Here is a 26,828-nt window from a genome sequence, read left to right as displayed (position 1 = left end):
TCTCTCCTTGTTTCTATGTTTCCACTGCATAAATTTGTCCTATAGAAAGAGATCTCTGTGTTAAAAAACAAACAAACAAACAAACAAGTATACTGCTGTTATTATGATTCTCAAGGCTAAAGTTTTCTGGAATAGATCCTCTCAGTGTTCTACTAACTGCTGATTGCTTTGGCATACAATGTATTGTTAAAGAAAGCACAAGATTTAGCTGAGTACTGGGGGTTCACACTTGTAACCCTATTTACTCAAAAGGCTGAGATCTTAGGCTCATGGTTCAAAGCCAGCCCAGGCAGGAAGGTCTGTGAGACTTTTTTTTGGTCGTAGGGCTTGAACTCTGGACTTGGGCGCTGTCCCTCAGCTCTTCAGCTCAAGGCTAGTGCTCTACCACTTGAGCCATAGAGCCACTTCCAGTTCTCTGAGTGGTTTATTGGAGATAAGAGTCTCTCGGACTTTTCTGCCTGGGCTGGCTTTTAACTGTAATTCTCAGATCTCAGCCTCCTGAGTAGCTAGGATTATAGGCTTGAGCTACCAGTGCCCAGCTTCTGTGAGGCTTTTTTGTTGTTGGTGATGGGGGCTTGGGGGCTTGAACGCAGGGACTGGGCTTTGTCCTTGAGCTTCTGCACTCAAAGGTAATGCTCTAGAGCCAGGTGCCAGTGGCTCATGCCTGTAATTCCAGCTACTCAGGAAGCTTAGATCTAAGGATCACCATTCAAAGCCAGCCCAGGCAAGAAAGCCAGTGAGACTCTTATCTCCAATTAACCACCAGAAAACTGGAAGTGACACTGTGGCTCAAGTGATAGAGCTCTAGCCTTGAGCTGAAGAGCTGAGAGACAGTGCCCAGACCCAGAGTTCAAGCCCAACAACAGACAAAATAAATAAATAAATAAATAAAGGGGCTGGGAAGGTGGCTCAGTGGTAGAGGGCTTGCCTTGCATGCATGAGGCCCTGGGTTCGATTCCTCAGCACCACATAAGCAAAAACAGAAAAGCTGGAAGTGGCACTGTGGCTCAAGTGGTAGAGTGCTAGCCTTGAGCTGATGAGCTGAGGGACAGTGCCCAGGCCCAGAGTTCAGGCCCCACAACCGGAACCTCCCTCCCCCAAATAAATAAATGCTAAAGTTCTACTTCTTTAAGCCACAGTGTCACTTCCAGTTTTCTGGTGGTTAATTGGAGATAAGAGTCTCACTGGCTTTCTTGCCTGGGCTGGCTTTGAACAGTGATCCTTAGATCTCAGCCTCCAGAGTAGCTACGATTACAGGTGTGACCCACTAGCAATTGGCTTAGGAAAGTTTTCTCTGTTTTGGTTAGTACCTGAGTTTGAACTCAAGGCCTTGCATTTGTTCAGCTGGTACACTATAACTTAGGCCATGCCTCCAGCCCAGCTTTTTGATGGTTACTTTGGAGATGGAGGCTCACATACTTTCCTGCCCATGTTAGCTATGGACCTGGCAGGAGCCATCAGCACCTGGTTATGATATTAGCATTTATTGAGCCCCATTAGGTTTTCTATATCTGAGTAGAGATATACAAAAAATAGTACTGTGGCTCAAGAGGTAGAGCACTAGCCTTGAGCAAAAAGAAGCCTAGGGACAGTGTCTAGGCCCTGAGTTCAAGTCCGAGGACTGGAAAAAAAAAAGAAAGAAAAGAATAAGCACAGCAACCTCTATCCTCACATGAATCCAGGCTCTACCATTTACTAGGAGAGCCATCTTAAGACAGAGGCCAACCTGGGCACTGGTGGCTCACGCCTGTAATCTAGCTACTCAGGAGGCTGAGATCTGAGGATCATGATTCAAAGCCAGCCTGGGCAGAAAAGTCTGTGAGACTCTGATCTCCAATAAACCACTAGAAAACCAGAAGTGGCGCTGTGGCTCAAGAGGTAGAGTGCTTGCCTTGAGCTGAAGAGCGCAAGGACAGCTCCCAGGCCCAGAGGTTAAGCCCCACGACCAACCAAAAAAAAAAAAAAAAAAAAAGACAGAGGCCATCTACTTTTCTATGGTTGTGAGAATAAATGAGATAAAGGAATGTGAAAATACTGGGTAGGGTTTCCAGACTATAGTAAGTGCTCAATAAGTATTAGGTGAATTTGGTGGTCAAGAGAGTTACTTGGATAGGGACCTCAGTAACCTGTGGACCCATTAAACCAAAACTTTCTGGGACTAATTTTTATAAACATTTTTGGTGTTGGTCCTAGGGCTTGGACTCAGGGCCTGGTGCTGTCTCTGAGCCTTTTTGTAATTTATCACTTTGAACAGCACCTCTACTTCCAGCCTTTTGGCAATTAATTAGAGGTAAGAATTTCACAGCTGTCCTGTCCCAGCTGGCTTTGAACTTCAATCCTCAGATCTCAGCCCTCTGGAGTAGCTAGGATTACAGGGGTGAGCCACTAGCACCTGGCTCTAGAATTTATGTCTAGGGTGGGTTAGACATTTTCATTTCTAGTAAGTTCCCTGGTGATACTGATAATATTGATCTCAGAATCCACTGACTTCAATTATAAACTAAGGATAGGAGCAATCTGCCTTGTTAGTAAAGCATGTGCAAGGCCTGTTTCCAGCACAAAGTTCATTTTTATTAAAATTTGTTTTTCAAACCATTTGTGCCTCAAAATAACTATTAACTGTCAAGATATAAGAATAAAGCCTGGTATGGTGGCTCAAGCCTGTAATCTTAGCTACTTAGAAGGTGAAAAATAAGAGATAGTAGTTCAATGCCAACCCTATTGGAGAAACTCCATCTCAACCAATGGTAAATGCAATGGTGTACATTTGTCATTTTCAGCAACACTGGGAAGCCCAACTAGGAGGATCACAGCCCAGGCTTGACACTGCATAAAGCAAGACCCTACTCTGAAAATAACCAATGCAAAAGGGGTCTAATCCTTGGTACTCCCATAAGGGAAACATCATTTTTGTTCACTACTCTACTTGTAGAACCTAGAACATGAGTTAGTCTACCACAGGTGCTCTAAAACTAATGGGATAAATAATGTTAAAAGGATTAAAAACCCTGACATGAAGGTATAAACCTACAATCCTAGCACTTCTAGCACTTACAGGTGGAGGCAGGAAGACCACAAGTTCCAGTCCAGCTTGGTCTTCTGAGCTAGAGAACCTGTCTTATAAATATAAGGCGGGGGCGGGGGGAAGAGTATCACAAAGGATAGCTACAGATTATTAGTCTCCAAACAGGGTGATGATTGCTACAGGAATTGTAACTCTTCCATCAAACAAGGAGATATTTTATTTTTGGAAGAACTCTGCACCCAACTCTGCCGGTGTCTCCTAGCTACTCAGGAGGCTGGGATCTGAGGATCATGGTTCAAAGCCAGCGTGGGCAGGAAAGCCTGTGGGACTCTTTTTTTTTTTTTTTTTTGGGGGGGGGGGTCTGGTCGTGGGGCCTGAACTCTGGGCCTGGGCGCTGTCCCTCAGCTCTTCAGCTCAGGCACTCTATCACTTGAGCCACAGCACCACTTCCGACTTTTTTCCTTTTGCTTATGTGGTGCTGAGGAATTGAACCCAGGGCCTCAGGCATGCAAGGCAAGCGCTCTACCACTGAGCCACCTTCCCAGCCCATCAATGCGCCTCTCATCTCCAATTAACCACCAGGAAGCCGGAAGTGGCGCTGTAGCTCAAGTGGTAGAGCGCTTGCCTTGAGCTGAAGAGCTGAGGGACAGTGCCCAGGCCCAGAGTTCAAGCCCCGTGACCGACAAACAAAAAAACACAAGGGAGAAAAGCTACTCAAGCCAGTGAGCTGCAAAACCAGAACTCGAAGTAATCATGCACATAGATGAACAGCATTAGTCACTCTCTTTCACCTTGCAAAGGGCAAGGGTGAGATCAACCTACGGAAATCAATGGGGTCAAGGGTTATCCGGAAGTGTCTGCAAGACTCCAGATCAGAGGTCATTAGAACGTCACAACCTAGTCGAGGGAGGGATCTTGTCCAGCTCACTTGAAAAGGCCATAAAGTGACCAAGACATCTGAAAAAGACAAACAAAAACAAGCACAAATCTCGGCGGAGCCTCCCCAAAGAAATCCACGAACGGAGAGGAAATTTATGCACGCGCAGCATCCGGGTTCTCCCAATGTGTGCTTAATGCCGACGTGGCAGAAGGTGTGGCTAGTCCTGGAGCGTGGGGGCGGAACTTCCGGGGGCGACGCACGACAGCCCTCTCGGAACCGGAAGTGGAGCCTGGGAACCTTGACGTTAGGAACGAAATCGAACCTGGATCTGGAGCCGGGTGAGGAGTGGCATTCGGGAGCTCGGGAGGAGGGTCGGAATGCAGAGGCGAGGCCGGGGTATTACTTGCCACATCGGACTCGGGTTTTAGGAAGAAGGGAGTAATTCTGAGGGCGGAGTTTTTGGAGAGACCCTGGTCTCACGCGTCCACCACCTTGGATCATTGCTAGACCCACCCTCCCTTCACCTCCGGGCCCACGTTCCGGCTCCCGCCTCCGTCCCCGAGCCTGTGGAATGGGGCCGACGCTCGGTATCTAATGCACAGTGGACAAGGCCCTGCCTCTCATCGTGGCCGGGGAAGCCGACTTTGCTTCTCGGTCTTGCTGCCTGGCACTCCCAGGTCCCCCGGCTCGGCCACTTTCAGAGTTGTGGATAGCTTACCCCGCCTCCTAGAGTTGTCACCCTCCACTCGTCCACCTCGAACGGAGTACAGACTGGAGTCGGACTCCAAGCTCAGGAGTCTCTTGTGTGTGAGAGAGGAGGATTATTTTCTAGAGAGAAGGTCCTTTTCTCTCCCTCCTGACTTGGAAGATAAAAGGGAAGTTGTGACAGCAGTCAAGCTTAATATCGGTGACCTGTGTAAGGTTTAGAGTTTGGAAAAACATCTCCTGAGATGGCTTTGAGTTTAAAGGGTTCTAGTCCACAAGAGTATAGCTCAGCTTTTCTGGTCAAGATGGCCCTTCCTGGCAAAGGGGAGAGGCCCATTGTTCCACTGCAGCACCTGTGAGGTCTCCTACTTCCTGGACCCCTCCGGTATACAGCATAATTAGAATAATAAGGCTGTCCAGAGTGGATGTGAGTCTTGGCAGGACTCTTAAAAGGCCCACTAACACATCCTTTTTGTTGTTAGGTAAGGTTGTAGTAATTTTAATAGTGGCCTACAATCATATAAAGCTTTTAAGGAGAGCTGAAGCAGGAGAGTTGGAGAAGTGCATTGGGATTTAGACCAATCATAATCTCCTGCCTGAGGGATGTGGGACCAATGAACTTTTACATAAAATCTTACTTTGTTACAAATCCTTGAACTGTTTACCTGGAATTTGTGAAGATTTTTTTTTTTAATCTGTCTGAACTCAGTTCTAATCTATTGCCTTGGTAGAGATTTCAGGTATTCTTCACATTTGGTAATCTTAATGCTTCACTCTGTATGTGTGTGTCTGTGTGTGTCTGTGTCTGTGTGCCTGTCCTGGAGTTTGAACTCAGAGCCTGAGTACTGTCCCTGATCTTGTTTTGCTCAAGGTTAGCACCTTACCACTAGAGCCACAGCTCCACTTCTAGCATTTTGTGATTATCTGTAGATCAGAGTCTCCTGAACTTTCTTGCCTGGGCAAGCTTTGAACTGTGATCCTCAGATCTCTGCCTCCTGATTAGCTAGGATTACAGGCATTAGCCACCGGTATTGGTGGGCTATCTGTCCATTCTGAATGGGAAGACTAGGGTTGTAGTAGCATGTGGATTATTATAGTTTAGCTGAAGAATATAATTTCTTTAAGTTAGTTATTCTAACGTTTGTGTGAGTTCTGGATTAAGGTTTGAGTCAGCCTGAGCAGAAAAGGCTGAGATTCCATTTTGAATTAATTAGCAAAATGCCAAACTGGAGGTGTGGCTCAAGTGGTAGAACACCAACTGTGAGCAAAAGAGAATGAGAAATTCTGAGTTTATGCCCTGGTACTGGCACACACAATAAAAGGTTTTCTTTTGACAGGGAAGGATTTTAGTAGGTCATTTTCAACTTTTAGCTTGAATGATTGAAAATGACTACTACTCTAGAAAGTACTCAGCAGTTATTGAATTAATCGGTGAATGATGCTAGAGAGAATGAATAAAGAGTAGAACTATTGTTCCACTTACCTGTAACATCCTGGTAGTTTACCAGTCACAGGAGTCCTTGTGTGACTGAACACTAGAAATCATACCACCAGGGAATATAGACCACTGTTCTGTTCCAGTGGGTCTTTTTGAAGTTGAAATGTATACTCTCTTGGCAGTGATACAGCATCAGGTTCACAGCAACAAAATCCTTGCTTTGAGGAAAGCACCTAGGTACTGGCAGAGAAGAAAATTACTGAGATCCTGTGTCTTAAGAATGATTAAGCTGATCACTGCCTGATAAGGTCAATCCCTTTTTAATCTCTACTGCCTATTCTGTTTAGGTGCTTTTTCTTTACAAAGCTTGTTTTGACTAATTTTTCTTTTTCTCTTTCACTAATAGGTGAGAGCAAGTTGGGGATGCTCTCATAATGAGTGTCAACCAGTCAGCTCCACCTGTGCCACCATTTGAGCAGCCCCAGCCCATCTACCCAGGATATCATCAGTCCAGTTATGGTGGGCAACCAGGATCAACAGCCCTTCCTACTCACTATGGAGCCTATAATGGCCCAGTGCCAGGCTATCAGCAGACACCTCCTCAAGGTATGTTTCCAAGTTTCTTCTGTGCTAAAAAAGGAATCAGCAGTCCTCAGACCGTATCACTCTAGCAAAGGTGCTTAAGGACTAGAAGTGAGGAGCATTATTCTGGCTCTCTGAATCTAAGAATTATGTGAGCAGTCTGTCCACATTTTAATGTGGGTGGCTGTTTCTATCTTAAGACATCTAATGGTAGCATATCTTGGTTGACTGGCAGCTCACTTCCTGAAGGTGTCACCCTATACAGCCTCACCTGGCTGTATTGTTAAGAGCCAAATGGAAGGGTTGTGGTCACAGCTTCTCTAGTTCCTGTTGCCTAAGGTCTCCCCGAAGTCATTTATCTCATATATACGCACACAAATATATATATATATATATAAATATAAATTTATATATATATATATAAATTTATATATATATATATATATATATATATATATATGGAGGGGGTGAGAGAGAGAGAATGAATGCCTTATACTGATTCTTTTAATGACTCTGGGATGCATCTGCCTATAAATAATTCTGGGATGAAGTATATTTGTGTGCCTCATTTTTGGTACGTCTCATACTTTTTTATAATGTCACTTCTTTTCCTTTGATTGAGTTTCCTCCTTTTCTTATATACTCTGTAATACCAGGGGAATAAGAAATAACCCAGTGTTACATTAGATTGGTGTTTCATTAGGTTTTTATTGTGTGTGTGTGTGTGTGTGTGTGTATGTGCACTAGGCATAGGACCTAGGTCCTTGTGTGTAGTATACTAAGCATGCTATACCACTGAGCTATTCGTGATACCCTCAAGTGTTTGACTTCTGTTAATTTTTCAGAACAGCTATGTACTCTATAGATTGCCCAGAAGGCATTTTTGAAAATTGTTTTGATTTTTGGTTGTTACTGGGGTTTGAACTCAGGGCCTCAAGACTGCTTGGGTAGCTTGCTCAACTAGTGTTCTACCACTTGAGCCATACCGTCAGCCCAGGCATCCTAAACTTTTAAGCTGTTTAAGAGAGTAGATTTTGCAAAGGGTTCTAGGAAAAAAAAAAACATGCCAAGGAATCATAGATAAGACTGAAAAAGGAATGATTACCATTTTAATTATAACTATGAAAAATAAAATCAGTGACATAGTAAAATTAGTTTTCAGTTCTTTAGAAGAGCTTTAGTCTGTGTTGGGACTTTGGTTGGACAGAGTCCACCTCTGTTTTGTCAAGTTCTTTTTTTTTTTTTTGGGTCCAGTCGTGGGGCCTGAACTCTGGGCCTGGGCGCTGTCCCTCAGCTCTTCAGCTCAAGGCTAGTGCTCTACCACTTGAGCCACAGCGCCACTTCCGGCTTTTTTCTTATGTGGTGCTGAGGAATCGAACCCAGGGCCTCATGCATTACAAGCCAAGCGCTCTACCACTGAGCCACCTTCCCAGCCCTGTTTTGTCAAGTTCTGACTTATCAAAATGGAATTTGACATTGAAGAGAGAGCTTTGTTCTTGAGAAAAAGTTATCTAGTTCTGTCTTGGTTAGTGAGCAAGTTCAGATTGAGTTCCATTCAGGCAGATTCTGTGTGTGATCTCTACTGAGGGCACAGCAAAAGAAAAAAAATTGAACCAAGGGCTGGGAAGGTGGCTCAGTGGTAGAGTGCTTTCCTTTGCATGCATGAGGCTCTGGGTTTGATTCCTCAGCACTACGTAAGCAGAAAAAGCCGGAAGTGGCGCTATGGCTCAAGTGGTAGAGTGCTAGCCTTGAGCTGAAGAGCTGAGGGACAGCGCCCAGGCCCAGAGTTCAAGCCCCATGACCGACAAAAAAAAAAAAAAATGAACCAAGGTCAGCAACATTTTAAAAATGATTTGGCAAGTAGCTTTCTACCTGGATTTCATGTGGAAAGGAAGGCTAAGGGTAGTAGAAGTAGTTTCCTTGACTGCTCTGATGGATGGAGTGAATGGAGCTTTTATGAGAATATAGGTGGCAGCATCAATGAACTGTCCTGGCTGAAACACTTGTGGAGAACAAAGTCTGACGTATGAGAATCCTCCTGAACCATGCATGTGATTTCGGAAATTTCCATCCTTAGGAGTGGATGAATAGGATATGGTTAGGATATATAAAATGTATGAAGAAGAAAGTGGCAGAATAGTCTCCCTATGACATGCTTATCTTGGGGTTGTGGGTTTGTCTTAGTGGTAGAGCACTTGCCTAGTATGCATAGTATGCATAAAGATGTGAGTTCAATCTCCAGATCTTAAAAAAAAAAGAGAGAGCTTTTCTTTCTTGTAGCCTAGGTCAGTATATTACTTTGTTATCTTCTATACATCTTCCTCAAATATGCTCCCAATTTCTGAATTGTGGAGTAAGATTTTTTTTCCTTAAAAGACTTCAATTTTTCTTAAGGGTTAGAACACTAGATTGTACTGGATTGAGTGAGATTGTAGGAATACCCTGTATTGTTATGGCTCTGGCTACAGCCATATCCAAGTATACCTGTGTGAGAATTAAGGGTCTCTGTTGGACATCCATGTTTCGATACTGTTGTAACTACAGTTGCATGGTGTTAGAATTGAGTCAGTGAGAATCCAAACTTACTAATGTTTTGCTGTGCCTTCCTGGCTCAGGGTGTAGAAAGTTATTTCACAGTAATTTAGTTTCTGTCCTTTACCCTCAGGTGTGTCAAGAGCCCCACCTTCCTCAGGGGTACCTCCAGCCTCAACAGCATCAGCCCCTTGTGGCCAGGCTGCATATGGCCAATTTAGCCAAGGTGATGTACAGAATGGGCCAAATTCCACTGTTCACTTGCAAAGGTATGTACTTGGATTCACGTACTTAACATAAAATTTGTCTCATGGAAGAGGAAAGGTTAAGATTATCAGGGTCTTTATCCTTTTTTTCATCATTTTTTCTTTGGGATGTGTGTGCACACTTGAGCATGCACACACACAGGTGCAGACACATATAGCAGTATTGGGGCTTGAATTCAGAGCTTCCCATTCAAGCTTAAGTTTTTCACTCAAGACTGGTGTTCTACCATTGAGCTGCACCTCTAGTTTCAGCTGTTTGCTAGTTAACTAGAGATAAGAGTCTCTGGAATTTGTCTTTCCAGAATGGCTTTGAACTGTAGTCCTTAGATTTGAGCCTCCTGAGTAGCTAGGATTATAAGCATAAGCCACTGGCATTGGGGTCTTGTTATGTGAACTTGGAGGGTTTTTTTTTTTTTTTTGGGTCCGGTCGTGGGGCCTGAACTCTGGACCTGGGCGCTGTCCCTCAGCTCTTCAGCTCAAGGCTAGCACTCTACCACTTCTGGCTTTTTGCTTTTTGCATTTGTGGTGCTGAGGAATCGAACCCAGGGCCTAGAGCATACAAGGCAAGCACTCTACCACTGAGCCACCTTCCCAGCCCCTTGGAGTTTTCTTTACTAGACATAATCTTCAAAAATGGATGCATTGCTGCTGACCTAAGTGAGAATTGCAAAGAGGGATTTCAGGTATATTTATGTCTCTCCAACTTCTCCCTTTCAGATGAGGCACTTAATAGGACTGATTAAGTTTGGCTTGACCAGTCAAACAAGAGATGCTCAAAGAAGCACCTAAATGAAAGCTTCAGTGACTTGATAAACCCCTCTTTGCATTAAAGTACATTACAGCAGGGAACTCATCTTATCTTGGGTTTTGGTAAATAATTTAAAAAGTAGAACTGTGGTGCCAGGCACTAGTAGTTCATACCTGTAATCTGAGATCTGCTGATTGGAGGTTTGGGGGCAGACAAATCCAAGAGACTTTTTTTTTTTTTGCCAGTCCTTGTGCTTGAACTCAGGGCCTGGGCTTTGTCCCTGAGCCTCTGTGTTCAAGGCTAGCACTCTGCCACTTGAGCCACAGCACCACTTCTGGCCTTTTCTGTTTATGTGGCCCTGAGGAGTTGAATCCAGAGCTTCATGCATGCTAGGCAAGCACTCTACCACTAAGCCACATTTCCAGCCCCAAGTCCTTTTTTTTTTTTGTGCTGGCCCTGAGGCTTGAAGTCAAGGCCTGAGTGCTATCCCTGAGTTTTTTTGCTCACTTGCTCACTTTTTACCACTTGAGCTACAGCTCCACTTCTGGCTTTTTCTGTGATTAATTGGAGATAAGAGTCTCACAAACTTACCTGCCTGAGCTGGCTTTGAATCATTATTCTCAGAACTCAGCCTCCTGAGTAGCTAAGATCACAGGTGTGAGCCACTGGCACCCAGCTACCAAGACACTCTTTTATCTCTAGCTAAATAGCAAAATGCTAGAACTGGAAGTATGGCTCAAGTGGGAAGAGTGCTAGCATAGAGTTCCTATTGAGACCTTAAATAAGAATCGAATTATATACTATGTGATATTTATAGCTGACTTACTCTGTTTCCAAGGCTAATCTATGTTGTAGCATTTATCACTACTTCATTCCTTTTAATGGCTAGTTAATAATTCATTGTATGGATATATAATATTTTATTTATCCAGTCTTTCATTGGTGGTCATTTAGATTATATCTATCATAGTTGATTTTGGTTTTGTTTTCACTCTGGGTATCAAACCCAGAGTCTCATGTATGCTTTTGAAGTGCTCTATGACTGAACTGCACTTCTAGCATCCCTGGTTATTTATTTATTTATTTTAGATGGTTACATATTTGTGTACTGGAGCAGATATAGTTCAGTGGTAGCGCTTGCCTGGCATGCTCAAGACCCTAGATTTGATCCCCATCTTCTCCCCAATACCACAAAAAAAAAAAAGGAAAAGGAAGTAAAAAGTAGTTGAAGAGAATAGTATTTGAATGAATGGATAATTGAATTAATTAGTATTAAGGACAAATGGGAGCGGATAAAATGTAAAGTACTAGTTTGTTTGGTAGAGATAGAATATGGCTGGAAGAATTTCACTGTTAAGAGACTACTGTCATGATGAATTGATTAATTCCTGAAGTCCCCAAAGGAGCCTTTATGTATAATGTCCTGTGTTGTTGATATCTGCAGTAATGTCAGTGTAAAACACCCATATGCTATTGCTTTGAGTTTGTTCAAAGTGTTATTGAAATGATTTTTTTATATTTAATCATCCAATGTGGCTATCCAAGTAACAAAGTATTGCTAGGTAGACCCAATGCTAATTGGTTTGTCATTTCTCTAGGCCTTTTCTGAGATAGTGAACTTCTTCCTTTCAGTTAGTTCAAAGGCCGGATTTGGCTGATTTGTTTCTTTTTTTTTTTTTTTTTTTTTGGTCAGTTGTGGGACTTGAACTCTAGGCTTGGGCGCTGTCCTCAGTTCTTCAGCTCAAGGCTAGTGCTATACCACTTGAGCCATAGTGCCACTTCTGGTTTTCTGAGTGGTTTATTGGAGATAAAAGTCTCATGCCTTTCCTGCCCAGGCTGGCTTTGAACCCTGATCCTCAGATCTCAGTCTTCTAAATAGCTAGGATTACAGGCGTGAGCTACTGGTGCTTGGCTGGCTGATTTGTGTCTCTGATCTTATAGATTCTTCTAACATTTGCCCCAGGAGAAAGTAATAAATATTTTGGTTTATAAGTTGAACAATCAAATTACATTTGTTTGCTCTTACCTTTTTCTTTCTTTCTTTATTATTCTTTTATTTTATTTTATTTTTTTGTCAGTTGTGGGGCCTGAACTCCAGGCTTGGGCACTGTCCCTCAGTTCTTCAACTCAAGGCTAGTGTTCTACCTCTTGAGCCATAGCACCACTTCCGGCTTTTTTTTGCTTATGTGGTGCTGAGGAATTGAACCCAGGGCCTCATGCATGCAAGGCAAGCGCTCTACCACTGAGCCAATCTTCCAGCCCCTTTATTTATTTTTTAATTTTAAGTAAGATCTCACTATGTAGCCTAGGCTGGCCTCAAACTCTAAATCCTCTTGCCACACCTCCCAAGGACTGGGATTACACTTATGTACTACCACTCCCTGAAAATTCCTTAAGTGCTTGCTGTGTGCATGTGCTTCCCTCTTTCAACTTCAAAGTTTGGATTACAAAATTTAGGCCTTTTGTCAACCATAGAACTGAGGTAGACATGGCAATAATTTACCTATCAAATTAAATAGTATTTGACTGGAGAGTGCTTGGCATATATTTATGGAATGGACCTCATGGAAAATAAGGTTTTCCACAAGTCATATCTTTGTAGATACTCAAGAATATAATTGACTTACAAACATCCCACTTCCTGTATGATGTGTATTTCTTGCTAGCTTCAAAGAATATCCCAGTCCATTGTTACCTCTGTTTCCTGTTCTTTATAGGCTCCCTGGCTCTCAGCAATTTGGGTCGCCATTGGCCCCTGTGGTCAGCCAGCCAGCCCTGCTTCAGCCTTACGGCCCTCCCCCGACAAGTGGGCAGGTGACTGCCCAGCTGGCGGGAATGCAGATCAGTGGTGCTGTGGCCCCAGTCCCTCCCCCTTCAGGGCTGGGCTATGGTAAGTTACAGGGATCACAGGAACATTACTATCCCCTTCTTTTCAGAAGCATTAAGCTTGTGAATATGCCTAAATCCCTTTTATTACCTTTTTATTTTTCCTATGCCTCTTTGAATCCCAGGTGATAGGACAATTATGACTAACCATCTTGTAGGAAGTGAAATCATGTGCTGAACAAGGAGGCAGAATGACCAGGCTCCTGACTTGATTTTTCTCTTTCAGGCCTATCAACACCACTGGCCTCAGCCTCAGGAAGTTTCCCTAACTCTGGTCCATATGGCCCTTATCCTCAGGGCCAGGCTCTTCCCCTTAGCCAGGCCCAAGGACCTCCTGGAGTTCTCCCTCCCCAGCGATCTGCCCCACCACTGGCTTCCAACTTCACCTCCCCAGCTTCAGGGGGTCCTCGGATGCCTTCAATGACTGGTCCACTCCTGCCTGGGCAGGATTTTGGGGGTCCACCAATGAGCCAACCCAACCATGTGTCCTCAACTCCTTCTCAAGCTCTGACCCCAGGCACCCAGATTACTGGGCACCCAGGACCACTACCACCTATGCACTCCCCACAGCAGCCAGGTTATCAGCTGCAACAAAATGGTAAGTTGTTTCTTCCCTAGAATCTGACTATCACCAGTGGCTTCAACTAGTTAGTAAAGTGGTTTTTGTTTTTTGTTTGCTATGTGATGAATTAAATGGACACTTGGGGGTACTGAAATGTGGGGCTTATAAGTCATTCTCTCAGTTCAAATAGTATATCTTTCCTTTGAATGACTTCACTAGGCATTGGTGTATCTTATAATTCTGTGTTCATAGGACTCTAGTTATTTCCATGCGTCCTTAAGAAGAGACAAGAAGGGAACTTTGAGATTATCAACTTTGTGCCTGTTTCTCAGGTTCCTTTGGACCAGCCCGGAGCCCTCAGGCCAATTATGGAAGCCCCTACCCTGCAACACCCACATTTGGCAGCCAGCCAGGGCCTCCTCAGCCACTGCCTCCTAAGCGCCTGGACCCTGATGCCATCCCCAGTCCTGTAAGTAGATGCTTGTGGTCCAAGAGAAAGGCTTTGTGTCTTCCAGAGAAGCAGGTTGATCTAGGTGAGATGTTTATCTAGCATTTTCTGAGAATCATTCCCCCCTCCTTTTTTTTTTTTTTTTTTCATCTTTTTACCAGCCCAGAAACTATGTATAATTTTTGACTCTCTGAACTAGAATTTGAAGTTCCAGAAATCTTTTAGAGGCAGTTTGATTCCAGAGTTGCCCAGGGGATAAAGGGAAGCCAAGAATGCTCTTCAATATCAGTAAGAGTTCTGGGTTGAGTGCTGTGTGCTGTCATTATTGGACATATGTGGTATGGTCACTTTCGCTCTTCTGTGGAATAGTGGCTGGGTCTTTTTCCCTTTGAGCTAATAGGACAACATTCTTCCTATTAAGTATAGCAGGTGGTTACTCTTTGGTATTAGATGTGAAGCCAGATAGCTTCACTGGTTCCTCTCTGCTGCTTTTTGGATAATGTTGAAGGAGAACGTCCCCAGTATTTTCAGTCAGTAGATCCCTGCTGTGTAGATGGGAAGAGCAATCTGCAGTATATGAGATAAGTGTTTATGAAGTCCTACTGAGGAAGCTGCTTCTCACAAAAAGAGGTGATTTTCACTCTTAGAGTCATCAGAATCCCTAGGCCTTCCCTATCCAACTTTGGATGGAGGATTACTAAGTAGAGGCTATATCCTGTCTGTGACATTGCTGTCAGTTACCTCACCATGCTTAGTCATTATCATATTCCATTCTGTTCTCTTCCCTCTTCCTTTGGGATCCACCATAATGAAAGAGCCTGTTGACTAAGGGATACCCAATAGAATTGAGCAACCCTTCCTATTCTCTCCTCCACAGTGGGAAGGAGTCTGATTGGATGCAAGGAAGGCTACTTTGAGCACCAGAAGAGTCCTTAGATGGGAGGTTTGGCCTTTCAGAGGGGACATTCCTCTTCTTCCTTAAGGTTTCTCCCACTCAACCAGTCCCTGTAGAGTGCCTGCTTGTCTCCTGATTGCTTCTGTTTCTGATCTTGCTCTATCATAGTCTCAGCTATTGACCTCTGTGTTGGGCCCAAAGACTTGGAATTTCCGCTCTAGAGAGGGCCTGATTCCAGCTGTTAGAGCTGGGCTCCAGCTCTTGTCTAACTCAAGCAGGGTTGAGAGAAGTAACATCTACCTCTTGTTCTTTTGTCTCCTCCCTGTGTTTCCCTGCTGCCTTTATTATTAAAACACTAAAAGCAACTCAATGAGCTGCCTCCTCAGCAGAAAACCAGGCACAGAATAGACCCTGATGCCATTCCTAGTCCAGTAAGTGCAGGGGGTGGGTGTGTGTGCGCGTGTCATCCCTGTGTTACTGCCACCCATGCATGCCTATGACCTCATCTTCACCTCATCCACCATGTCCATCCCTCTCCATACGCTTCCCTTAACCCTTCTAGATCTTTGTGTTTACACGCTGAAGGATATGCATGCCTCAAATCACCATCTACTAAAGAGGTAGCAAGCTGTTGGCAGTACCTTAAGTATGGATGGTAGATGGTCAGGCTGTAAAGGGAGAGCTAGGTTTCATGTTAAGCTTTAGTTTTAGTCCTGCTGGCTCCTCCAGGAGCTTATATGTGACATAATGGAACAGGACAGACATGAGCCTTCTAGTTTGGGATGGTTTGTCTATAGCCTGTTGTATAGAAACATTTGTGTAGGTTGTTACTAATATACAGGTTCATAGTATCTCAAACTAGCATTTCTTACAGGGGAAGGAACTGCTGGTTTGGAAAAATGTGGGCCATTTTATCATCTGGAGAGTTTCTGACTCTGGAATATTTATAAAGTTCAACCTTTCTGCTGTGGGATACAGTGTCAATTGCCTTTTTTTTTTTCTGGTTTTACCAAACTCATCTTGAAGTAATTGACCTAAGGTCATCAGCCTTCACAAGGATCTGATTACCAGCTTTGCATATCCTTTCCCACCTGCCCTTTATTGTGTCTGTCAAAAAGTCAAGGAGGGGGAAGGGGATGGGAGCATTCTGAGGACCGGGTACTTACCCTCTTCTGTATATCCCCACTGATGCTTACCTGAAAGGAAGGCAGCATCTGCTTCCTCACCTTACCCAATCATCTCTGGCTGTTTAATTCTCTCCTCACATGTCCCTTGTTAATGTCATTGAGTATAGAGCCATTCTAGGTATATTCATTTTTACATGGTAATTGTTGTCTATTTTCCTGTTCTGATTTAATGTCTCTTGGGGAGAGGAGGGAGAAGGCTAGATGGGGGAGGGGAGTGGAAGCTAATCATGTTTGATGGTCAGTGATCAGAGTTTTCATAGATTGGGAGGAAGAAGAAAGTGCTCATCATCGACTTGGAGTGAGAGGGTTTCATCAAGAAGCCCTTTCTCAATGTGGCCTGTCCAGCATTGTGCAGCTGGCTGTAGAGTAGATTAATATGGTTGCATTAGATTTGGTCTCTAGAGGGAGAGCAGGCTTCGTGACTGAGGTGTTCTTTGGCAAATAGTTTCTGTGCTGCAGCTCTAGCCTATCTTTCTCCTGACCCTCTGGGACCTGACAATACTTCCCTTTTCTTCTGTGCCCTCACTCATTTCACTTCTTCCTCACAGATTCAGGTCATTGAAGATGACAGGAACAACCGGGGTTCAGAGCCATTTGTTACTGGTATACGGGGCCAGGTGCCACCCTTAGTTACCACCAACTTCCTGGTGAAAGACCAAGGTGAGGAGAACATTCCTTCCTTTAGGGGCTTCTTCTCTAAGGTTATAAACTGTGGATGAGGCTACTGTCAGTCTTTAACAGAGAGCAGTTCCCTTATCAATGATTTCAGGTGAACCACCAATAGAGAGCTGGTATTCAGAGAGATTCTGTGACCTGAATCATGTCTTCTGCCTCTTCCTTCAGGTAATGCAAGTCCTCGATACATCCGATGTACATCCTATAATATACCTTGTACATCTGACATGGCTAAGCAGGCTCAGGTGCCCCTGGCAGCTGTCATCAAGCCACTGGCAAGTCTGCCCCCAGAGGAGGTAAGTCAGACAAGGGGCTAGAATGTAATGAAAGGGAGGGATGGTGGGGAGTCCTTACTTCTTCCTAGGTGTGATTCTGTCTGGCATGTTAGAAGATCTTTTGATTACATAGGATGGAGTTGTAGCTTTCTTCCATGCCTGAAGGGAATGGCAGTGGTGAGCTCAAAAACCCAAGAAATTGCTATGTGGTGCTAGAGTTCATAGGAGAAACAAATTATATGAAAAGAGGCAGGATGTCCAAGCTTTTCCAGGTGGCTCAAACTGATAATCCTAGCTACTCAGGAGGCTGAGATCTGAGGATCGTAGGTCAAAACCAACCCGAGCATACAAATTTTTTACCAAGTAAAAAAGCTAGAAATAGGGCTGGGAAGGGGGCTCAGTGGTAGAGTGCTTGCCTTGCATGCATGAGGCCCTGGGTTCGATTCCTCAGCACCACATAAACAGGAAAAGCCGGAAGAGCTGCTGTGGCTCAAGCGGTAGAGCGCTAGCCTTGAGCTGAAGAGCTAAGGGACAGTGCCCAGGCCCAAAGTTCAGGTCCATGATTGGCAAAAAAAAAAAAAAAAAGCTAGAAATAGGGGCTGGGAAGGTGGCTCAGTGGTAGAGCGCTTGCCTTGCATGCCTGAGGCCCTGGGTTCGATTCCTCAGTACCACATGAGCAAAAAGAAAAAAAAGCCAGAAGTGGCGCTGTGGCTCAAGTGGTAGAGCGCTAGCCTTGAGCTGAAGAGCTGAGGGACAGTGCCCAGACCCAGAGTTCAGGCCCCATGGCCGGACCCAATAAAAATAAATAAATAAAATAAATAAAGCTAGAAATAGAGGTGTGGCTCAAGTGGTAGAGCACCAGCCTTGAGCAAAAAAAGCCAAGGGAAGTGGCTCAGTTAGGAGAACACTAGCCAATGAGTGAAAGCATCAGTTACCATGTTCGAGTCCCAGTCTTGAACCTTAAAAAAAAAAAGCCAAGGGGGGCTGGGAAGGTGGCTCAGTGGTAGAGCGCTTGCCTTGCATGCCAGAGGCCCTGGGTTCGATTCCTCAGCACCACATAAACAAAAAGAAAAAAAAAAAAAGCCAGAAGTGGCGCTGTGGCTCAAGTGGTAGAGCGCTAGCCTTGAGCTGAAGAGCTGAGGGACAGCGCCCAGGCCCAGAGTTCAGGCCCATGACTGGACCCAAAAAAAAAAAAAAGCCAAGCCGGGTGCCAATGGCTCATGCCTATAATCCTAGCTACTCAGGAGGCTGGATCTGAGGATTGAGGTTCAAAGCCAGCCTGGGCAGGTAAAGCCATGAAATTTATCTCCAATAAACCACCAGAAAACCGGAAGTGGCGCTGTGGCTCAAGTGGTAAAGTGCTAGCCCTGTGCAAAAGAAGCTCAGGGACAGTGCCCAGGCCCTGAGTTCAAGCCTTAAGACGGGCAAAACACACACACACACAAAAACACAAAAAACCCTCTCACTGCATGGTCATTTCTTTTCCTTATATACACAGCATATAAGAAAAAAGGTAGCTGCTGGGAAGGTGGCTTAATGGTAGAGTACTTGCCTTGCAGTCATGAGGCCCTGGGTTCTATTCCTCAGTACCACATTAAGCAGAAAAAGCTGGAAGTGGGCACTCAAGTGGTTAGAGTGCTAGCCTTGAACTGAAGAGCTCAGGGACAGTGCCAAGGCCCAGAGTTCAGGCCCCATGACCAACAAAAAAAGAAAAAAGGTACAATAGGATCTAGTATTTTGTCCTTCACCTGGTTTAGGTACCTGAAATAAGCATGAAAAAAAGAGCTCTTGAAAGCTGCTTATCTCAAACAAAACAAAAAGACTATCTTGGGTGAGAGGTGTGGAGCTGAGGTGCTTCCTTTGGTTAATGATGAGATATCTGGATTGAACGTGCAAGTGAAGTCCACCGTCGTCCTGAAGTCATAGGTAGTGAGGGAATGTGGTGGGTTTCTGCAACAATGTCACCTTCTACAGGGAGGGTGGGGCAGAAGAGTCAGCAATCCGAATTGGCTTTGTCATCTACAATAAGGTACTTCTGCAGTGTACATGTCCTTCTTTTTCTGGGTTCCAGTGAGGATAGTTAAACTTTAGTCTCTTATTTGTAGAATGACATCTGTCTAGGATATAGTAGACAACAGAAATCTGTGGGTAATAGGGGAGAAGTCATATTTAAGGAAGAAAGCAAGAGTCAAGATCCCTAGGGTGGAGTGGAGGGAATTTGAATACAGAGTCAGAAGCAGGAATCCTAGATAATCCTTGGTTTTCTCCAATATGTCCATGGCAGTCCCTGGCCAGTTTCACAGTCTCTTCTCTTCCAGGGAGAAATGTGTCCTAGAATGGGGCATAAGAAAGAACTGTGGAATTTATACTCTTAGGGACATTTTCACTGTATTCCTTCCCTAGGCAAAATATCTGAGCCAATCCTCATCTCCCTCAGTGTTCTTCCTTTTCTGTGGCCACATATCTGAGCCACCATAAATTCCCTCTGTGTCTGAGCCCCTTCCCTTTGCTCCATAGGCTTCACCGTATGTCGTGGACCATGGGGAATCTGGCCCTCTGCGCTGCAATCGCTGCAAAGCATACATGTGCCCCTTCATGCAGTTCATTGAGGGAGGGAGGCGCTTCCAGTGCTGCTTTTGCAGCTGTATCAATGATGGTATGGTCACATAGGCTGGGATTCAGGGGGGAGGTCTTGATTGCATCTTCACTGTTCTTTTTCTAATTAGGTAAATGGGGTCCAATTTTCAGGAGTTGGGGAAGTAGGGTACATATGGGGACATAGGGCAATAGAGTGATGGAGCACAGCTCAGCTAGGACCAGATTTGCAAGTGAGAATGAACCTTTGAGTAACATACTGCATACTCCCCACAGTTCCCCCCCAGTATTTTCAGCATCTGGATCATACTGGCAAGCGTGTGGATACTTACGACCGTCCTGAGCTATCTATGGGCTCTTATGAATTCCTGGCCACTGTAGATTACTGCAAGGTGAGAGAAAGTAACAGGCACAGTGGGTGGAGGGTGATGAGGCAGCTAAAAATTGCTGGTATCATCACTCCATGCCTCCCCCTTCTTTGTCCCCTTCAATACTAACTGCCTCTAGCCAGTTGTTCTGCTTATCATTTTCCTTTGCCTCCAATGTCTCCTTCTTTTGCAGAACAATAAGATTCCCAGCCCTCCTGCCTTCATCTTCATGATTGATGTCTCTTACAACGCCATTAGGACTGGTCTTGTTAAGCTCCTCTGTGAGGAGCTCAAGTCACTGTTAGACTACCTACCTAGGTGAGAGTTATAGAGCTGAGGGGCTTCATCTGGTTAATGGTGGGGTGTCTGGCTTGACTGAACAGTTGAAGCCTACTGGTGTCACAAAGCTGTGGGTGGTGGAGAAGGTGGACAGTTTCTTGTAACAGTGTCACCTTCCACAGGGAGGGCGGGGCAGAAGAGTCAGCAATCCGAATTGGCTTTGTCACCTACAATAAGGTGCTCCACTTCTACAATGTGAAGAGCTCATTGGCCCAACCACAGATGATGGTTGTATCTGATGTGGCTGACATGTTTGTGCCACTGCTGGATGGCTTCTTGGTCAACATCAATGAGTCTCGGGCAGTTATCACCAGGTAAGGGTGAGATGGTGGGGATAAAGAGACAGTGGGGAGAGTACAATGGTAAAAAGCCAGGGAGTTGTATAGAGAAGTTCATAGATGGACAGGAGCTGTGGCTTAGGAGTTTTCAGAATCTAGGAGCCAGATAACTCTTCAGGGAATTGAGGACTGAGGCAGCTGAAATCTTGTTGGTAATTTTGGTTGTCTTCTATTATTTCCCTCTTCAGCTTACTGGATCAAATTCCAGAAATGTTTTCAGACACAAGAGAGACAGAGACAGTATTTGCCCCAGTTATCCAGGCTGGGATGGAGGCTCTGAAGGTAAGGTTGGAGTCCCTGGTAACCTAACCTCTGCCTTGCTTTTTTTCTCACCATTGTACCCTCTTGAAAATAGCCTCCATTTCTTCAGTGATTGATAAGTGTCCAGTAAATTAGTCTGTCTGACATAGTTGGTGCTTAATAATTGACAAGAGAAGTGAATGAATAATGGGCAAATAAAGGAAAGAATGAATAAGTAGTCCTGTCTTTTTTCCTAGGCTGCTGAGTGTTCAGGGAAGCTGTTTATTTTCCACACATCCTTGCCTATTGCAGAGGCCCCAGGGAAGCTGAAGAACAGAGACGACAGAAAGCTGATCAACACAGACAAGGAGAAGGTGTGGGACTGGAAGGTTGGGGGAAGATTTCCCATTGCTTTGTAATAGAAATGTGCTGACTTCCCAACACCCTTAGCTTTTCAAAAGGGACCCAATGACATTCTGCGGCTGCCAACCTGCTCCCACACCTCTCTTAGCTCATCTCAGTCTTTGGACTTTGCTGTGTTTTTGTTTTTGTTTTGTTGTTGTTGTTTAAGAATTTTCTAGGAGCCGGGCGCTGGTGGCTCATGCCTGTAATCCTAGCTACTCAGGAGGCTGAGGTCTGAGGATTGCGGTTCAAAGCCAGCCCGGGCAGGAGAGACCGTGAGACTCTTATCTCCAATAAACCACCAGAATACCGGAAGTGGTGCTGTAGCTCAAGTGGTAGAGCGCTTGCCTTGAGCTGAAGAGCTGAGGGACAGCGCTCAGGCCCAGAATTCAAGCCCCATGACTGACCAAAAAAAAAAAAGAATTTTCTAGGGCTGGGAAGGTGGCTCAATGGTAGAGCGCTTGCCCTGCATGCCTGAGGCCCTGGGTTCAACTCCTCAGCACCACATAAGCAAAAAGAAAAAAGCCGGAAGTGGCGCTGTGGGCTCAAGTGGTAGAGCGCTAGCCTTGAGCTGAAGAGCTGAGGGACAACACCCAGGTCCATAGTTCAGGCCCCACAACCAGACCCCAGCTACTCAGGAGGCTGAGATGTGAGAATCATAGTTCGAAGCCAGTCTGGGCAGGAAAGTCTGTGAGACTCTTATCTCCAACTAACCACCAGAAAGCTGGAAGTGGAACTGTGGTTTAGGGTGGTATATCATCACTAGCCTTGAGTGAAAGAGCTCAAGGAAGTGCCCAAGCCCTGAGTTCAAGCCCCATGATCAACAAAACAGTTGTTTATTACTATTCAAACTCCCAATCAGTAGATCTGAAGTCTTCTAAGTATTTTAGTATCCCATATGACATAAGCAGTTCTCAAATAGGGCAGTGTCAAGATATTTGACATTTCTTCTGCTCCTCTCCAGACTCTCTTCCAGCCCCAGACAGGTGCCTATCAGTCTCTGGCCAAAGAGTGCGTAGCCCAAGGCTGCTGTGTAGACCTCTTCCTCTTCCCTAACCAATATGTGGATGTGGCTACACTCTCTGTTGTGCCCCAGCTCACTGGTGGCTCTGTCTACAAATATGCTTGCTTTCAGGTAAGGTATAGAATTCTGGGCAGCTGATGGCAGCAGGAATGGGAATGCATTTATACATGGAGTGGCTTTTAGTTAATCACTCGTAAATAAGAACTGTGTGGTGAAGTGTAAAATAAGTGAGCCCTAGCCGGGCGCTGGTGGCTCACGCCTGTAATCCTAGCTACTCAGGAGGCTGAGATCTGAGGATCGCGGTTCAAAGCCAGCCCGGGCAGGAGAGACCGTGAGACTCCTATCTCCAATAAACCACCAGAAGACCGGAAGTGGCGCTGTAGCTCAAGTGGTAGAGCGCTCGCCTTGAGCTGAAGAGCTGAGGGACAGCACCCAGGCCCAGAGTTCAAGTCCCACGACCGACAAAAAAAAAAAAATAAGTGAGCCCTGAAGGTGTGGAGGTAAGGAGCATGGGCCTTTTAAGTCCATCTGCTCCCTGCACTTACTGGTCTAGGATAAATGACTTGATTTCTCCCTCCTTTATTCTTTCATCTACAAAATGGAAGTTTAATGCTTATTAATTAGACCTTGTCTATAAGTGCTTAAAAGTTATCCCAGTCATCATCAACATGATTATCATCTTCACTCTTACTACTATGACTATATAGGCTTGTGAAGTAGGAGGAGTACAGGGGACTGGCTAAGGCATAAGCTATGTGCTCAATAATGTTACTGTGGGCCTTGGGGGGTACAGGTGGAAAACGACCAAGAACGATTTCTGAGTGACTTACGTCGTGATGTACAGAAGGTTGTTGGCTTTGATGCTGTTATGCGAGTCCGGACGAGCACTGGTCAGTCCTGGTTGGAGGAGCAGGTTGGGGGTTGGGAGGCAAGTGGCATCTGTCATAAATTTAGCCCGCACCCTGTCTCTTGTGGCCTCAGGTATCCGTGCTGTAGATTTCTTTGGAGCTTTCTACATGAGTAATACAACAGATGTGGAGCTAGCAGGGCTGGATGGTGACAAGACAGTGACAGTGGAGTTCAAGCATGATGATCGGCTCAATGAAGAGAGTGGAGCGCTCCTGCAGGTGGCACAGACTGGGGAGGAAGTGCTGGTTGATATTCTCTGGGAAGAGGATGAGGAACAGGTGGACTTGAGAAGGATGAGGTATGAATCCCTGCTTTCTCCCTTCTCCTAGTGTGCCCTGCTTTATACTAGCTGTGCAGGACAGCGTCGACTCCGCATCCACAACTTAGCCCTGAACTGCTGCACCCAGCTGGCTGATTTGTATCGAAACTGTGAGACTGACACACTCATCAACTACATGGCCAAGTTTGGTAAGGAAAGAGGTAAGGTAGGGTGGGATTGGGGCTGAGAGAAAGGTCCAAAATGGTGAGTGAATCAGCACTCCTGGGTAGGTGTGATCATGGGGATGGCACATGTACCAGGTGGTAGACCAGTGACTGCTATGTCCCCACCATTCAGCATACCGTGGTGTTCTGAATAGCCCTGTGAAGACTGTGCGTGACACTCTCATTACCCAGTGTGCTCAGATCCTGGCCTGTTACAGAAAGAACTGTGCCAGCCCCTCCTCTGCAGGACAGGTAGGAAAAGCATGTTACTGCACAGATTGTTGGGACAGTTTTGCATTTGGAAGAGACTTATTCATTAAATTTTATTTTAATAAATCACTCAGCTGATCCTTCCTGAGTGCATGAAGCTACTCCCAGTTTACCTGAACTGTGTGTTGAAGAGTGATATCCTGCAGCCTGGAGCTGAGGTTACTACTGATGACCGGGCCTATGTCCGCCAGCTGGTTACTTCCATGGATGTCGCTGAGACCAATGTCTTCTTCTACCCTCGGCTCCTACCACTGGTGCGATTAAGGGTTGGAGTGGAGACTGAACTGAGAAAAGGGCCTCTGAGAAGGATGAAGAAGGGTTAACATCTGTATCTGACACTAAAGTGTTTTGTTTTTATTTTTTGTTGGTTGTGGGACTTGAACTCTGGGCCTGGGCACTGTCCCTCAGTTCTGCAGCTCAAAGCGAGCACTCTGCACTTGAGCCACAGTGCCACTTCTAGTTTTCTGGTGGTTAATTGGAGATAAGAGTCTCACAGACTTTGCTGCTGGGCTGGCTTTGAATTGTGATCCTCTTCTCTCAACCTCCTGAGTAGCTAGGATTACAGGCATGAGCCACCAGCGCCTGCCCTGTTTTGTTTATAAATATAATTTTATTGTTATTATTAAGGTGGTGTTACCATTTCATGTCAAGTAAACAGTACATTTCTTTTTTGGACAATGTCACCTCTTCCTTTGAATTCCCCTAGTTTCCATCTCTTGTCCCTAAGTCACATAGTTCATTTTCCACATAGTACAAACCAATACCATGATTGCATTTGTTTACTTTTCCTCCCTCCCCTTCTTTCTTGCTCTCTCTCCCTTTGTTGTTGTTGGGTGTGTGGCTTGAACTCAGTCCCTGAGCTCTTTTACTCAAATCTAGCAATCTGCCACTTTGAGCCACTGCTCCCACTTCCAGTTTTGTGGTGGTTAATTGGAAATAGGAGTCTCATGAACTTCCCTGCGTGGGCTGGCTTTGACTGCAATCCCAGATTTCAGCCTCCTGAGTAGCTAGGATTATAGGCGTGAGCCACTAGGGCCTGGCTTCTCCCTCCCTTTCTGTATCACCCTCAACTCCCCCTAAAAAGAAACAATAACAAAAAAAAACCCCAAAAGCAAAAAAAACCCACCACCAACAAGAACATAAAAGAATTTGTTTTATATACATTTTACACTGACACTGAGACCCCAGAAAGGGTAGTGTCTAGGGACTTGGCTTTCTGATTGGGGCTTGGCAGTTGTATCTTCTGGTCCTTGTTGACATTTGCCCCCTTGTTTTGGTCTAGACAAAGTCTCCTATTGAGAATACCACTGAACCCCCAGCAGTTCGAGCATCTGAAGAACGTTTAAGCAATGGTGACATATATTTGCTGGAGAATGGACTCAACCTCTTCCTCTGGGTGGGAGCAAGTGTTCAACAGGGTGTTGTCCAGAGCCTTTTCAACGTCTCCTCCTTCAGTCAGATCACCAGTGGCTTGGTAAGGGAAGGGAGTCAAGGAGAATATGGGTGTGAAAGTATGCTTTGTGATGGGAGTGGGAGCCAAAAAATTAGTGTACTGATCCCTTCATATATTAGGGGACAATTGGGAAGTGTGGGGAAGGGGTGCTGTCATTCTTTTCAAGCTTGTTTCAGATGATGCATGAATCTGTTCTGCCTCTATTGAACTCAGAGTAGTTTATTATAAGGATGAATGAATTTTATGTTTCAGAGTGTTCTGCCAATTCTGGATAATCCACTGTCAAATAAGGTTCGAGGCCTCATTGATAGCTTAAGAGCACAGAGATCGCGGTACATGAAGGTAACACTGATCTGAACCCTAGTCGTCTTGCCTTGTCAAGTCCTCCCCTGGAAGGGGGTGGGGAGTGAACTGAATGACTGGGTCATGGGGTTTCTGCTTCATTTCCTTTGGTCCTGCCTTATAACTACATTCTGGCCATAGTTGATCGTGGTGAAACAAGAAGACAAGCTGGAGATGCTGTTCAAACACTTCCTGGTGGAAGACAAGAGCCTGAGTGGGGGAGCATCTTATGTGGACTTTCTCTGTCATATGCACAAGGAAATTCGGCAGCTACTGAGCTAAAGCAAGTGGGTAAATAATGTAGGGTCCCAGGCCAGCTTCCAGAAAGTACCCCGGGATGGCAGAGGATTGGGATAGTTACATATCTGATAAGTCATGTATGCTGACCTCAGTCTCTGTGGAGGGAGGGGGGGATATAAGGACACACCTTTCTGGGCTCAAGTATGCTACCATTCTGTCATGTCCTGCTGATGGAAGGTGTCCCTGACTTCTCACTCTGCCCTCCTTTTCCTGCTAATCCTGTTGTAATGAATGTAGTTTCTCAGTTCACTGTATATGATTCAGTGTTGGGGGTTTGGAGGCACCCTAATACTGGCAATATTGTGTCCCTTTGGACCAGCCTCCAAGAGGAGGGGGCACAGGAAAGAGTGGGGGGGTTCCAGGGGTTACTACAGGAGGTGGTGAATTTAGCTCAACAACTTCCTATATTAGGGATAAAACATACAGGTGCACAAGAGCTGGGAACAGACTCTGATGTAGAGAAATAATGTTGGTCCTCTGGGGGCCTGGAGGTCAGCAGCCAAGTAGTTACTGAGGGTGGCTGATAAGTTTTCTCTTGCTGCTTCCGCTGTGTGCACTCTCTTCCTTGCAATGATTGGAGATCACTCTGTGAAGAGAAGTACCTTGTCAGAGAAGAATGAGCCTGGGAACTGAATTGCAAAGTATACTAATACCCCCGAGA

The 26,828-nt window shown here is 45.2% G+C and overlaps 1 protein-coding gene across 1 annotated transcript; it reads left to right on the top strand.

The window, feature by feature from the left end:
- The first annotated feature begins 4,175 nt into the window (after positions 1 to 4,175).
- On the top strand, positions 4,176 to 26,586 carry Sec24c (SEC24 homolog C, COPII coat complex component). The gene is made up of 23 exons (XM_042690202.1): positions 4,176 to 4,243; positions 6,455 to 6,654; positions 9,296 to 9,431; positions 12,894 to 13,066; positions 13,289 to 13,660; positions 13,957 to 14,093; positions 16,703 to 16,814; positions 16,998 to 17,125; positions 19,622 to 19,760; positions 19,976 to 20,091; positions 20,261 to 20,385; positions 20,529 to 20,720; positions 20,933 to 21,026; positions 21,242 to 21,358; positions 22,351 to 22,521; positions 23,204 to 23,300; positions 23,392 to 23,537; positions 23,649 to 23,787; positions 23,936 to 24,054; positions 24,147 to 24,326; positions 25,355 to 25,546; positions 25,778 to 25,867; positions 26,009 to 26,586. Exons 2-23 carry the CDS (start codon positions 6,483 to 6,485, stop codon positions 26,147 to 26,149), a joined length of 3,288 nt encoding a protein of 1,095 aa, XP_042546136.1. The 5' UTR covers positions 4,176 to 4,243; positions 6,455 to 6,482; the 3' UTR covers positions 26,150 to 26,586.
- Positions 26,587 to 26,828: the final 242 nt, after the last annotated feature.

This window comes from Dipodomys spectabilis, unplaced genomic scaffold, assembly GCF_019054845.1.
Source record: "Dipodomys spectabilis isolate Male_0828 unplaced genomic scaffold, ASM1905484v1 ptg000136l, whole genome shotgun sequence".
In the NCBI taxonomy this organism is placed as follows: Eukaryota; Metazoa; Chordata; class Mammalia; order Rodentia; family Heteromyidae; genus Dipodomys; species Dipodomys spectabilis.
This window is presented reverse-complemented; position numbering and strand designations above follow the sequence as displayed.

What these genes read in the sequence shown, in the direction of transcription:
- Sec24c (XM_042690202.1), top strand. Translation starts at nt 6,483, where the DNA reads ATGAGTGTCAACCAGTCAGCTCCACCTGTGCCACCATTTGAGCAGCCC. An exon ending in TTGCAGCTGTATCAATGATG is followed by an intron (nt 19,761 to 19,975) that starts GTATGGTCACAT and finishes TACTCCCCACAG; the next exon opens with TTCCCCCCCAGTATTTTCAG. An exon ending in CTGTTAGACTACCTACCTAG is followed by an intron (nt 20,386 to 20,528) that starts GTGAGAGTTATA and finishes CACCTTCCACAG; the next exon opens with GGAGGGCGGGGCAGAAGAGT.